Raw genomic sequence first — 14,124 nt, forward strand, 5'->3', positions numbered from 1 at the left:
CTCATAGCTATGTTTGTTGGAAGGTTTTATATTTGTTCCAGGTGGAGCCTTTAAAGTTAATTATTTGATCTTGTACATGAAAAAAAAACCCACAATTTTTCAAAATTGTATTAAAAAAATCTGTTAAATTTTAAAATACGCCGAATTGATACGTTGAATCATTTCAGATAAACTTTTTGCTTTTTAAAAATCCCAATTTTGTCGTTAACACACAAAGCGGTTCTATTTTATCCATTTTGCTTCCATAATTTACAGCGACAGTGGTTTAGGCTGTTCAATGGATTTCGAATTAGATGTAGCAATTTAGCTGCCCATTTAAACCAATCTGAATCGTTCTAGTCCAGACAAAATAATGTTTACCTTATCACGTAGGACTTTCAGTTGTTTACTATAAGTGGAATCATCAATTCTCTACTTCAAAACTTATAACACTAAGCAATGTAGCGAAAATACTAAATAAATATTTTTGTGTACTGAATATATCGGAACTAGAGGATTTTGATAATATAAAGCGAACGATAACATCAACCGCGATCGCATTATAAGGCGTCTCTTTATATGAAGTACGTTTCAAGATATGAAAATAAGCAAATTTAATTTAAATTTGATTTCTTTCGAATGATTCTACTTGGTAAAGAGTTTGGAAAAAATATTTTAAGAGTTTTTTTATATTTATAATAATGGAATGTAAATTGAAGATTAACACGGAGAAAATTATTAAAATAAATAAAATTTCTACTTAATAGTGCACCGATAAAAGTATACTTTAAAATTCAATTTTATTTTCGTAACGAATTTAACTTGATACTGTAGAGTCATAGGAAAACATTGCATTACTCTACAATCTACAATTTTTCCTAAAACAGTTCTTTTATCTGTAATTGTCATAGCATAATGCAGACTCGCTACTAATACTTATCAAATTAAAGGTATCAGAGTTCAGAATGCAATTAATGAAAGTAAAAAAAGCAAGAATATTAACTCTCTGTATTATTATGCGATATATATAAATATTGTTATCAAAAGCAGCCACCGACCACACGAGACTAAAAACTAATGAAGGTGCAAGTGTAAAAAAAAAAAAAAATTATATATCAATGGTTGAAAACATTTTATTCAGTTTAACAATATTCTTTATAGATTATAAAAGTGGAAAAAGATAAAAACATAAAAAAAGAGTTGATTTTACGCTCCAAACAACAGAGTTTTTTTTTTCCGCCTATCGTTCTTTTATTTGAACGCCCACATTTTTTAGATAGAGAAATTCACTTTCACAGCTAAAAATAGTGCGGTTTAAAATAAAAATATCTTACTGGAAGCTCGAATTAATGTGAAAACACTTCCTTTTAATATTTATCACAGCTTTTCTTTATAATAACCACTTCAAAGAATTAAAATTACTACTACTAAGAGCGGAATTGTCGGTTGTTTTTGTCCTCGGTTATTAACAAAGCCGTTTAATTAAGTTTTCTTCGTCATAATGAAGCTGTGTGAAGGGAAAAAAAGTTGTGTAAAGAGAGTGAAAAAAAACTACCTCAGGAAAAACCATTTGTTGATAGTTGATTGCATATGCAATTAGATGTAAAGATTCTCGGGCAATTATCAAAACACACTTGTTATTTCCATGTTTCATTCTGTTTTTTATATCTTTTGTGAAGCAATTTTTGCAGCAGTGTTACAATCAAAACGTTTTTTCATTCATTCATTTATTTTTATCTTTGCTTCAATGTTTTTTTGTTCTGGATTTTTTTTTTTTTATAAAAATCATTAAGAATTTTGACGATTCAGTGTTTCAACCAAAATCTTTTATTATGCTTTTTTTATCTCCCACATTGTCGTTATCTTTTCCTTTTAGATACATTCAGATATAAAAACAAAGAATTCAGATAAAAAAATTCAGAGAATGGTTGGGGAAATTAGTATGTAACAGTTCGCATAATTCTCATAATTAATTCTTCTGTTTGCCTTCTAGCCACTTTCGATTCTTTCTTTCTTTTTTTTTTTTTGTGCGAAATTAGAAGAACGTTTTTATAATCTCGCTTGATAGAAATTCGTATGTTTTTGGTTTGTTAATGTGTTTTTGGAATTACCTAATCTGTTTTTGTTTTCTTTATAATGATGTTGTGTGAAAAAAAATGGCTAAGAAAAGATAAGAAACCATAACTTATTTTCAACAAAGAGACTAAATTATTCAAAATATCTTTCTTACAGAAGTTATGTAACTTATTATTTTTCGGCCGTCTCGTAACTTTATTGAATTCAAATAATAAAAATTATTAATTGTGTTAAAGAGGCCGGGATAGCCTGTTTGATAGGACGTTGGATTCGCATGCCTTGGGTTCCGAGTTCGAACCCCGCCGGCGGAAGACTCCGTACACATGGTGTTTGGTGCACGTTTAAATCCGTTGTGGCCACAAAGTCCTCCAAGTCAAGACATTACCACGGGGGGCAAATAGCTAAGAAGTGCACTTGGCCCTAGATGGCGGTACTAAAACAAGAGACTCTAACACTCGGCTTAAAATCGTCAGCGGGCTTGATTGTGACCATTGCCATAAGCAGTAACAACAATTAAAATTTCCTTTTATTATTATTGCAAATAAGAGTAGTCAAACGTTTATGACTCCAGAAGGTGGGGGATTTCCTTTGATTTTTCGGGTAAACTACCACAGTAATGGCTGGTCGACACATTTTTGATACTTTTGACTTAAAGTATACATTTGTTCAAAAATCACGCTGTGCTATGTCAGGAAATATTGGTGGCGTAATAAATTTGAGTTACAGTTTCTTCTTAACTGCGGAAACACAAAAGCATGAGGTAAAGCAACCATCTTAAAAATTATTTATTCATTTTTTATCATTAGATTTTGAAAGTTTCTCTCCTTTCTCACTGATCCTGCATATAAATATATTTGATAATAGGTGGCAGAATTACATATTTAGATTAACTATAAGCAGATAAAGGCAGCATGTAAGAACGTATGAATACAAGTTTGAAATTTCTGTCAGATTAAACATATAACAGGATTTTGATGTCTTTTAAAATGCTATATAATATAGTTCCAAATACTCCAGATTGCCTTCCTTCACTTAAGTAAGCCCAGAAGTGGCTGCCGAAGTACCTGTAATAAATTCACTATTGAATAAAATTTAGATAATATTTATTTTACTACATTAATACTACATCCCTCTGACAGTTATGATGCGCTTAGTTTAATTTAAGTATAAAAAGCAACATTAAAGACGAGCCTCGTAATTTTTAACCGTGATCAGATGACGAAGGTAATACCTGACATGGTACCCCTCTCTCCAAACTTTCACACCACCGCAGTGGGAAGACATTTGGCCTCTATAGAATTAGCGTGCTCCATACCCGTTTACATAGTTATTCTTTAGTGGAACTGGGTTTCGAACCTGCACCACGCCGTTCTCGAAACCTTACTATCAGACCACAGCTCCCTACAGATATGATGAAAGGGACAGATCGAAAATATAATACTAAAATAAATCTTAAAGCTAAATAACTTCTGGAATATGTCAAGGATATCCTTTTAGAATAAATAGTGTCATTCATTTTTAAATGTTTCTTTTTAAAGAATTTGAAAATTTCTCTAATTTCAGAAACATGCGGAACATTTTACTTGAAAAATCTAAAAAAAAGGCCTGAACAAATTGTAAAAATAAATGGATGAATGCATAAAATTATTGTATCTCTAACTTGTAAATTATTTTATTCAAATTCAAAGAAAGCATTAAGAAAACATGAAACAATGAACTATTTTTATAATATGCTCAATTTCGTTTCACTGATACAAGATTTTAATAAGAAAAATACAATACAGCATGCTCGGTTGATGTATTAATTGCGGCGTGTATTATGTTGAATTAATGGATAAGATTATAATTTTATCATGTATGAGTTTTACATTAAGTAGATGTATATCATATCAATATTCCGAACACAAGCAGAAAACACATCGGTAATTTGAAAAAAATAATTGTGTACCGTATGTAAACTTAATTTTTTTTCTTAATAAATATTTCCACGTATATCCTTTCAACCTTCAGGGAATACCAGATATTCCAAGTTCGGGGATATTTTGTATCGAAAGAAAGAAAGAAAGCGCAGCAGGAGATGGATGCGGCTTTAGAGAAATAATCGGCTCAATCATCTCAGCTTCTCTCTTTATATAATTTTCCCGACAGGGCATGGAATTTTTCAGAAGAATTTTCAGATCTCGGTTACTGATGGAGATGGAGTCGTTTTGCATTTCCAGGGCCTTCATTTTTGTCTCCAAGGTCGGAGATAATTGACGGGGCACGTATTAAGAATATCTAAAAGATTTTTTTCGCAACGATATTACTTATATGACAGATAAACGGTATTACAGATACGTATGAAGCAATACAATCATATAACTTATTCCCTAATTAAACTATTATCCGTTCTGATAATAATACAATTTTATGTATGTTTTTTTTTCACTCAGATTTAATGGAATGTTACTTTACACTTTTGTCAAGATCATGAAATGGAATTTCATCCTTATCCAATTATTTCTGTTTTCCCAACTTCAACTTCATGAAATTCAAATTCATTCTTTCTTTTTAACACTTGCACTTCTCTGATGCTCTGTCAATTAACTTTTTGCTCCTTTCTGCAGATCGGTGAATGGAGTCCCTGCCAGCCCACGGAAGACAATTATGTAAATAGATTCCAGCCTGACAAAGAAATTCAAATTTCCTTAAAACCCATCATTGGAGTCAGTCAGAGAAATATCACTTGCATAACGGATGAAGGGGCTGTCATGGATTTAAGGTATGTGAGATATTTTTCAATGACTTTTGCGTGCCGATTTAGACAGAAATTTGACATCATATTTGCCTTTCCTTACGTAACTTGATACTGGAAACTAAAAGAAAATGCTGAAATCAAAGAAGAAGTGCAGGATTTTGAATTTCTATATGTCATGCTAATTTATTTTCTTTTGTTTATTTTTGAAGTACTTGTTTGTTATGTGAGAATTTTTAACTTTTCAAATTCACACTAATGTCAATTCTTTCAAGATTTGATTTTTCTGAAGTGCTGATGTGCATTATTTCTTCTTTGAATGGATTTTGTTTTGATTTCTTTATTTCTTCCAAAAATTGACAGGAAAATAAGTCGTGTTACGTAAGAAAAGTCTAGAAATGCAAATAAACTCCGTATAACTCGGTAGTTTTTAAACACGAATTGTATCATATTCAGAATCCTAAAAATATGCAAAAGCAGATAATCCCTATTAAGCCAGATATATCGACAACACAGTTTCATTCTTGCAATATTGTTTATATTAAACGACTATAACGCTCAAAAATTCCGAAACCCTGTTGAGTGAAATAAAAAAAATAATTGCAAAAAGTAGGCTTTAAAATTATGAAAATCCCCGAAAAAAAAACACATATGAATTCATACCTCACTTAAAGATCACCTCTCATAATGGATGATAGACTTAACAATCAAAAAACAAACAAACAAAAGAATGACTTTCTTAACCCTTTCAAGGGTCTTGGGACGTATGCTACCCACCAAATTCTTTAATTTTTTGTATGAAGTTATGATAAGATTTTAATAAGATGATCAATTTTTCAATAAGATAGAAAGTTAGATGCTACAGTAACTTATCTCACACAAAATGGTGAGACTTGATTTGTTACTTAATTATTAATTAACTAAATTAATTAATCAAGTTAAATTTATTTAAAAAGTTAAATAATCTCTTTTTTTAAACCAATCTCAATCCAACAAACATTTCAAAATACCATGATTAAAAAAAATGGTATTCTAAAGGATTAGCGAGTAATGTTTCGCAGAACGAGTGACGAGGAGACGTGACGTCACATGCAAGATTGGCTTGCATTTCACCTGTCTGAGCGCTTATTTGATAATAATCCTTATTTCTGCTTAGACCAAGCTTTGACTGTATTGCGTTGTCGCAGCGACTCCGATAGGGTTTGAACAAGTATCTATGCAGCCTTAATTAACACGACTGTCTCTTGTCAAAATTATGGATTTAAAGGAGAATAACAATGACTTCGATGAATTGGAGAAAGAACATAACTATTGAAGATCTCACTGAGCTGCATTTAGGATCGCTGCAAAAAAAATTGCCAATGAGAATATAGTTAGGAATTCTGGAAATAAAAACCTCAGCAAAGTAACAAATAGAAAAGCTATAGAATAATAGTAACCAGAAAAATAATAAAAATATTGATATCAAGAAGCAAAGTCTAATCAGACAACAGCAATGTGCGCTACAAACTCATTTAACGATAATACTGTGTCTCAATTCAGTTAAATTTTGAAACGTATCCAAAGACAAATATCTTTAAACAACTTTTGAATGTTTTGTTTTTCAACGGACGCTTTGCTCTATTTTTATAATTGCTATGAAAAAATGATTTCGCTTAGCGAGTTTTTCTCGAATAAATTGGGAAACGAATTATGTTCGTTGAGCAAGTTCCAATGAATTATTATTCTATTTCTAATACGTTCAATGTCTTTAGGAAATAACATGTATTTAATGGCTCTACAGTTCAACATTTCTCAAACAGTATGGGGTGTAATAAGAGATTTTTAGCAGCAAAAATGTATCCATTAAAATTAAGAAAATATTGAATAATACATGTACTGCTTTGTATAAAATATGCAATTATGTTTGGGAATTCTGCTGAATTTATGTATTTCACGCTTAAAAATTTACTAAAAGTCTAAATTATATCGTATTAGAATTCAGCGAAATATCCCGAGAATATTAAATATTAAAAAGTTCATTTAAAAGCAGAAATATTACAAAACTCTGAGACGTAAATTACAATTTATAATGAGTTTTCAATTGCTCATTTTTTAAAAATTTTACTCAGGAGATAAAATAAGTTAAGATATTAAATGAAGTTCAGAATATAAATTAGCTTTAAATAAAATCTTACTCAATGAATCGCAGTTAGTTGTGAAGTATTATTTAATGCTCCATATTCAATATGCTGAATAGTAAAATGCCTTAATTCAATATGCTTGATAATAAAATGCTTTAATTCAATATGCTTGATAATAAAATGCTTTAATTCAATATGCTTAGCAGTAAAGTGCCTTAGTAAATTTATTCCTTTTTGGTGAAGATTGCCTTAATGAATAACGTATTTCAATCACAATAAAAACTTCATTCTATAAGCTTATTTTTAATTTAATATCCCTTTTGTACTAGTACTTTAGTTTGAATTGCATGTATAAGTATAAAAACATTATTTAAAATGAGATTGATAAATATTTTATAATGGAGTCACATGTATTATTTTTCCATGCCAACTTAATATTTTTATTGATTTTCTACAGTATTATTAGGCACATGAGCTCTATCTTAAGAAAAAAAGAGTTAGTGTTCACCAAATCAGCAAAAGTAAAGAATAATAAATATATATTAAAGAAAGACCGATCCGATATTCTCTTACGATATCTTCATGCTGTTGTTCGTTATTCTGAATGTCTACCAGTGTCGTGAAAATATCGTAACAAGTTCGGTATTTTGTACCAATAGGGTTAGGAAACTGAATACATTGGTTAATTAACGCTTTTTTTATTGGAGAATGCTTTAGGCGATAAATATATATGTACGCCTTATTTTAAGACTTCGTGACGTCGTTTTATTACATTTTGGAGAAGCAGACATGAGAGGAATGAGGAAAAAGTTCTTGGACATTTTATCCCTGGTTTTATATAACCTGAGATTTTGATAGGGAAAGATATTTCTTTACAGTGCTAATATATTATTAAGATTTCGATAGGGATTTTTGCTACACGCGTCGTCGAAATAAGGGAAAACACAGGAATCTTTTAAAAAGGAATGTGCTTACTGGACATTTTTCTATCCCGTCACGCGGAGCGTGTGAATGTGTCGGCGTTTAGCCGATTCAGCAATTTTATAAAGCTTCTCTTGAATTAATTAAGTAGAGAAAGTGGAATTGGATCAAGAAATAAAAGAATGAACTTAGTATGAGCTAAATTAAGATAAAATCTTGGAAATTAATTAAATTGAAATTAGGAGTTTAAAATATCATTACATATATATATTCACTACTCACGTATCCACATCAGTGTTATGGTAAATGTGATTAATCCGGTGATTATTCATAGTTACCATTAAACTTATTGGTAATTGCGAATAAGCACCGGTGATTATACATGATCAGCAATTTATTACGTTTACCGTAACAAATATACTCAACAACTCATGTATCCATAGAGACCAAATTTACAGGACTACAAGAATTTTTTAAAGTTATTACGAATGCATATTCAGAAACTTCAATTTTAACGTTCCTTTCATAGCTTCTGCATCATAGAAGAGATTCCTATCCAGGAGAGGCGGTGTGTGGTACCTGTTGACTGCTCCGTGTCCCCCTGGAGCGAATGGCGAGTGAAGAGGGAAGGCTGCATCACTTCCGATGGAAAGGTCATTCCGGAGATTCGAACTCGGAGCCGGCGACTAGTGCAAATGCCGGTGGGCTCCGGATCAGAGCCATGCCCACCTTTGTATGAAGAGAGGAACGTTTCACAGGATCTTCCCTCGTGCTACAAGTGAGTATTCGAAATCAGCTTAACTCATTCAGTACTGAATCGTCTGAAATGCTCCTTTATGCTAGAGCGACGATCGCCGGAAACGTTCGAATATTTTTGCGAAATTCCCATCTGTATATTTGATTAGGGCATGATGGTTTTGGGGTTACGAGAGTCTTAACAAGTTTTCCTCTAGTGTCTTCTAAGACGGAACACGCTGTCCCATCACCAGCCTGTAAAGCTGGCTGAGTTTATTCTTGATGGTAGCAGTGTAGTAGACCTCTCCTATATGCAGATTGAAACTTCATGGATGATCGGCTCCGGACAGTGTCCTTACTATTTTTGATTGTATATTCAAGGATTGAACTAATTGAATATTCAAGGATCGCAGGATTTATTTTAACAATTATTCATCCTAAAGGGAGAAAGAACCAAGCCAATTTCCTTGCATATCTCCCCCTATAGTCAGCGGCTATGCAGATTTTTTTTTCTCTATATCAGACTTCTAAACATTCAAGTTATAACATCGGCTTTTGAAGGAGTAGGGAATTAATTACTTCCATCACTGAAGCATAAATTTGAGAATTCGGCATTTCTTTTGATCCAAGGGCGCAAAGGCTCTTAAAAATCAATGAAAGCTTTGCTAAATGTCATAAAGACTAGCCGGGTCTTAAATTCATTTAGTTACTTTTTTTATTCTAATGTATTTTTAAAATATTATTTAATACTTGAAGAAATTATATATGATCAAAAATTAACTTAAACAAAATATAAAATTAGTCAAAGAGAAGATGTTTAAATTTATACTGGCGTAATCTGATCCTTTCTGTGAACCTGAATATCCAAGTTGCCGAAAACAATAATACGACTGGACTATGGTTTAATGTGCAACAGGGCTATGCGAAGACTATATCTCTAAAGAGGTAAGAACCGACATTGATTGAATCAACGATTACTTCGCCGCCATCATTTTATCCGCAATGTATTTGAAAAATGGCATTTGGAAGCAATTGGTATTGGGGGGGGGAGACCTGGCCAAGGATCAAAACATTCTTCACACACTTTTAGTAGTCTTTCAGTTCGGAAATAATAAGAAACGTACATAACAAAAGCACTTATGCGTACCATAGGCCATCTTGAGCCCCTGCTGCCTATAACATTGAGTTTATCTAACCAGTTTGATGAGCATAAGGTGGAAGTAAAAGACGGGGATTGGCAGAAAGAAAGAAAGTTGTGACAAACCGTCCATGAGATCTTCGAAGAGAATCCCGTCAGGCCCACATCTAGGACAGCTTTATTTAATGTTTTATCAAAGCAATAATTAAATGAAGGGAACAGGAATACCTAAAAACAAATGGTGATAATGGCATTTGACCACTGATCAATGGTTGAACATACAAAGGAACATGGATTTACAGACGCAGCTTCTCTACTTTATGGAGATATTTAAATATGGGTAAACTAACTAGAGATTACTAATTGAAGAGAAAAGGAGGAAAGAAATCGAAAAAATGATAAAAAATATTAACATTGTGAACATCTGCATGACATGTATAAACATTATATATAGAATCAAGTACCTTTATTTCTGTTTTCCTTTGTGACAGCATGGTTAGTTGGTTCTGAGGGGCATTGCAGTTGGAAGAGACGTATTTAAACTGATTTTGATAAGTCACATTTTGGCCTTAGCTATTGAGTAAACTTGAGGTGGTCTTGGTATTTGCGAATATAATTTATTATTATTATGTGGATCTTTCAATGCACTCACGAAACAAATCATTTTCGCATTGAAGAAAAAAAGTAACCTTAAATTTAAAAGTTAAAAATTGCATAAAAAGTGAGGAAAGCTATAAAAGTTTAATGATACATCAGTAGCTGGAAAAGATTTGTGTGAATCGATTTTTAGGTTTTACTCACTAACTTTAGCAAGCAACTATAAATCATTAATATTTAATAAAAAATTAGAAAGTAGAAAGCTCTTCATGCAATTTTTTTATATTCCATGTCTAAAAAATATCATTATCTATTTTAATTCACAATTGTTGATGTTCAATTCTTCAGGACTTTTTAGTTCAGTTGTATTAACTTCCCGTTTAAAAGCAACAGTAGAGTGTTTTTTTAGACAAAACCATGAATTTTGGACCCCAGCCAAATTATGATGATACCTAAGTTGTCATCCTCCCCTTTAAACTTCGGTACCACACAAACGGAAGTATGTTCAGCCTACGACGTCAGATTTACCAAGCCTGCATACATGACAGATGTGTGGTATAATAGAGTTTGAAATCTAGAATCTTCTGGCCCTTTTTAGACAAAACCATGAATTTTGGACCCCAGCCAAATTATGATGATAATACCTGAGTTGTCATCATCCCCTTTAAACTTCGGTACCACACAAACGGAAGTATGTTCAGCCTACGACGTCAGATTTACCATGCCTGCATACTTGACAGATGTGTGGTATAATAGAGTTTGAAATCTAGAATCTTCTGGACCTTTTTAGACAAAACCATGAATTTTGGACCCCAGCCAAATTATGATGATAATACCTAAGTTGTCATCCTCCCCTTTAAACTTCGGTACCACACAAACGGAAGTATGTTCAGCCTACGACGTCAGATTTACCAAGCCTGCATACATGACAGATGTGTGGTATAATAGAGTTTGAAATCTAGAATCTTCTGGCCCTTTTTAGACAAAACCATGAATTTTGGACCCCAGCCAAATTATGATGATAATACCTGAGTTGTCATCATCCCCTTTAAACTTCCGTACCACACAAACGGAAGTATGTTCAGCCTACGACGTCAGATTTACCATGCCTGCATGCATGACAGATGTGTGGTATAATAGAGTTTGAAATCTAGAATCTTCTGGCCCTTTTTAGACAAAACCATGAATTTTGAACCCCAGCCAAATTATGATGATAATACCTAAGTTGTCATCCTCCCCTTTAAACTTCGGTACCACACAAACGGAAGTATGTTCAGCCTACGACGTCAGATTTACCATGGCTGCATACATGACAGATTTGTGGTATAATAGAGTTTGAAATCTAGAATCTTCTGGCCCTTTTTAGACAAAACCATGAATTTTGGACCCCAGACAAATTATGATGATAATACCTGAGTTGTCATCCTCCCCTTTAAACTTCGGTACCACACAAACGGAAGTATGTTCAGCCTACGACGTCAGATTTACCATGCCTGCATACTTGACAGATGTGTGGTATAATAGAGTTTGAAATCTAGAATCTTCTGGCCCTTTTTAGACAAAACCATGAATTTTGGACCCCAGCCAAATTATGATGATAATACCTAAGTTGTCATCCTCCCCTTTAAACTTCGGTACCACACAAACGGAAGTATGTTCAGCCTACGACGTCAGATTTACCAAGCCTGCATACATGACAGATGTGTGGTATAATAGAGTTTGAAATCTAGAATTCTTCTGGCCCTTTTTAGACAAAACCATGAATTTTGGACCCCAGCCAAATTATGATGATAATACCTGAGTTGTCATCATCCCCTTTAAACTTCCGTACCACACAAACGGAAGTATGTTCAGCCTACGACGTCAGATTTACCATGCCTGCATACATGACAGATGTGTGGTATAATAGAGTTTGAAATCTAGAATCTTCTGGCCCTTTTTAGACAAAACCATGAATTTTGAACCCCAGCCAAATTATGATGATAATACCTAAGTTGTCATCCTCCCCTTTAAACTTCGGTACCACACAAACGGAAGTATGTTCAGCCTACGACGTCAGATTTACCATGGCTGCATACATGACAGATTTGTGGTATAATAGAGTTTGAAATCTAGAATCTTCTGGCCCTTTTTAGACAAAACCATGAATTTTGGACCCCAGCCAAATTATGATGATAATACCTAAGTTGTCATCCTCCCCTTTAAACTTCGGTACCACACAAACGGAAGTATGTTCAGCCTACGACGTCAGATTTACCAAGCCTGCATACATGACAGATGTGTGGTATAATAGAGTTTGAAATCTAGAATCCTCTGGCCCTTTTTAGACAAAACCATGAATTTTGGACCCCAGCCAAATTATAATGATAATACCTGAGTTGTCATCATCCCCTTTAAACTTCCGTACCACACAAACGGAAGTATGTTCAGCCTACGACGTCAGATTTACCATGCCTGCATACATGACAGATGTGTGGTATAATAGAGTTTCAAATCTGGAATCTTCTGGCCCTTTTTAGACAAAACCATGAATTTTGGACCCCAGCCAAATTATGATGATAATACCTGAGTTGTCATCATCCCCTTTAAACTTCGGTACCACACAAACGGAAGTATGTTCAGCCTACGACGTCAGATTTACCATGCCTGCATACATGACAGATGTGTGGTATAATAGAGTTTCAAATCTGGAATCTTCTGGCCCTTTTTAGACAAAACCATGAATTTTGGACCCCAGCCAAATTATGATGATAATACCTATGTTGTCATCCTCCCCTTTAAACTTCGGTACCACACAAACGGAAGTATGTTCAGCCTACGACGTCAGATTTACCATGCCTGCATACATGACAGATGTGTGGTATAATAGAGTTTCAAATCTGGAATCTTCTGGCCCTTTTTAGACAAAACCATGAATTTTGGACCCCAGCCAAATTATGATGATAATACCTAAGTTGTCATCCTCCCCTTTAAACTTCGGTACCACACAAACGGAAGTATGTTCAGCCTACGACGTCAGATTTACCATGCCTGCATACATGACAGATGTGTGGTATAATAGAGTTTGAAATCTAGAATCTTCTGGCTCCGAAACTAATATCTTTTCAGTCCTGAAAATGATGCTTGCTGCGATCCTCTCTTCCAAGACACAAAGAAAATTCTGTTAATTAAAGCAATGTAGCGTTGAATAGCACAAGATTAAATTATGCACCGATGAATGATTTTCATACATTTTGTCTTTTAAAATCACCTTACCGTGTTATAGAAATTGTTAAATGTGAAGTGCTCTTCTGATCAATGATAATGATGAGATTAACTTTTGACAAGCTCATCCTAAATATTTGACGAGTAAAAAGACGTCATGTCTTGTTACGCCTCTGCACTGAACCTTCTTCAAAGCATTTTAACATCTGTAAGCATTTAGAAAATAGTTTTAAAAGTTTGAGTAAGAAATTAATAGCAGAATCTTCTAATATAAATTCAGAAAATTTTTGTTAGAATTTCGCTGAATGAAAATTTAATTAAATTTAAGATTTTAAACTTTATACAGAACTTCTGCACTTGAAGAATAAAAGATAAATGTTGTCATCTAATCAAACATTCTATTGAGTTAAATATAACTAAAAAGAAAAAGAAGAAAAACTGCACAAACTTACGAAGAAACTCCACCTGCTCTTTTTTTTTGTGGTACATTTCTTTAATCAAAGTTGTTAAGTGCTTAGCTGAGCGCACCTTTAGTAAATGGCGCCGTCGAATTGGACGGTAAGATAAAAAAAAATACTTTGAAGCTTTCAAACATTAAAGTATAGAGAGGGAGAGAC

General features: G+C 33.2%; 1 protein-coding gene across 1 annotated transcript in view; it reads left to right on the top strand.

The window, feature by feature from the left end:
* LOC129975377 (thrombospondin type-1 domain-containing protein 7A-like) overlaps window positions 1–14,124 on the top strand; it is a 610,131-nt gene that overhangs the window by 457,855 nt on the left and 138,152 nt on the right. Inside the window, exons 9-10 of the mRNA XM_056088439.1 lie at window positions 4,662–4,816; window positions 8,363–8,611. Coding sequence (XP_055944414.1) covers window positions 4,662–4,816; window positions 8,363–8,611 — 404 coding nt within the window. The remainder of the gene's footprint in view (window positions 1–4,661; window positions 4,817–8,362; window positions 8,612–14,124) is intronic.

This window comes from Argiope bruennichi, chromosome 7, assembly GCF_947563725.1.
Source record: "Argiope bruennichi chromosome 7, qqArgBrue1.1, whole genome shotgun sequence".
In the NCBI taxonomy this organism is placed as follows: Eukaryota; Metazoa; Arthropoda; class Arachnida; order Araneae; family Araneidae; genus Argiope; species Argiope bruennichi.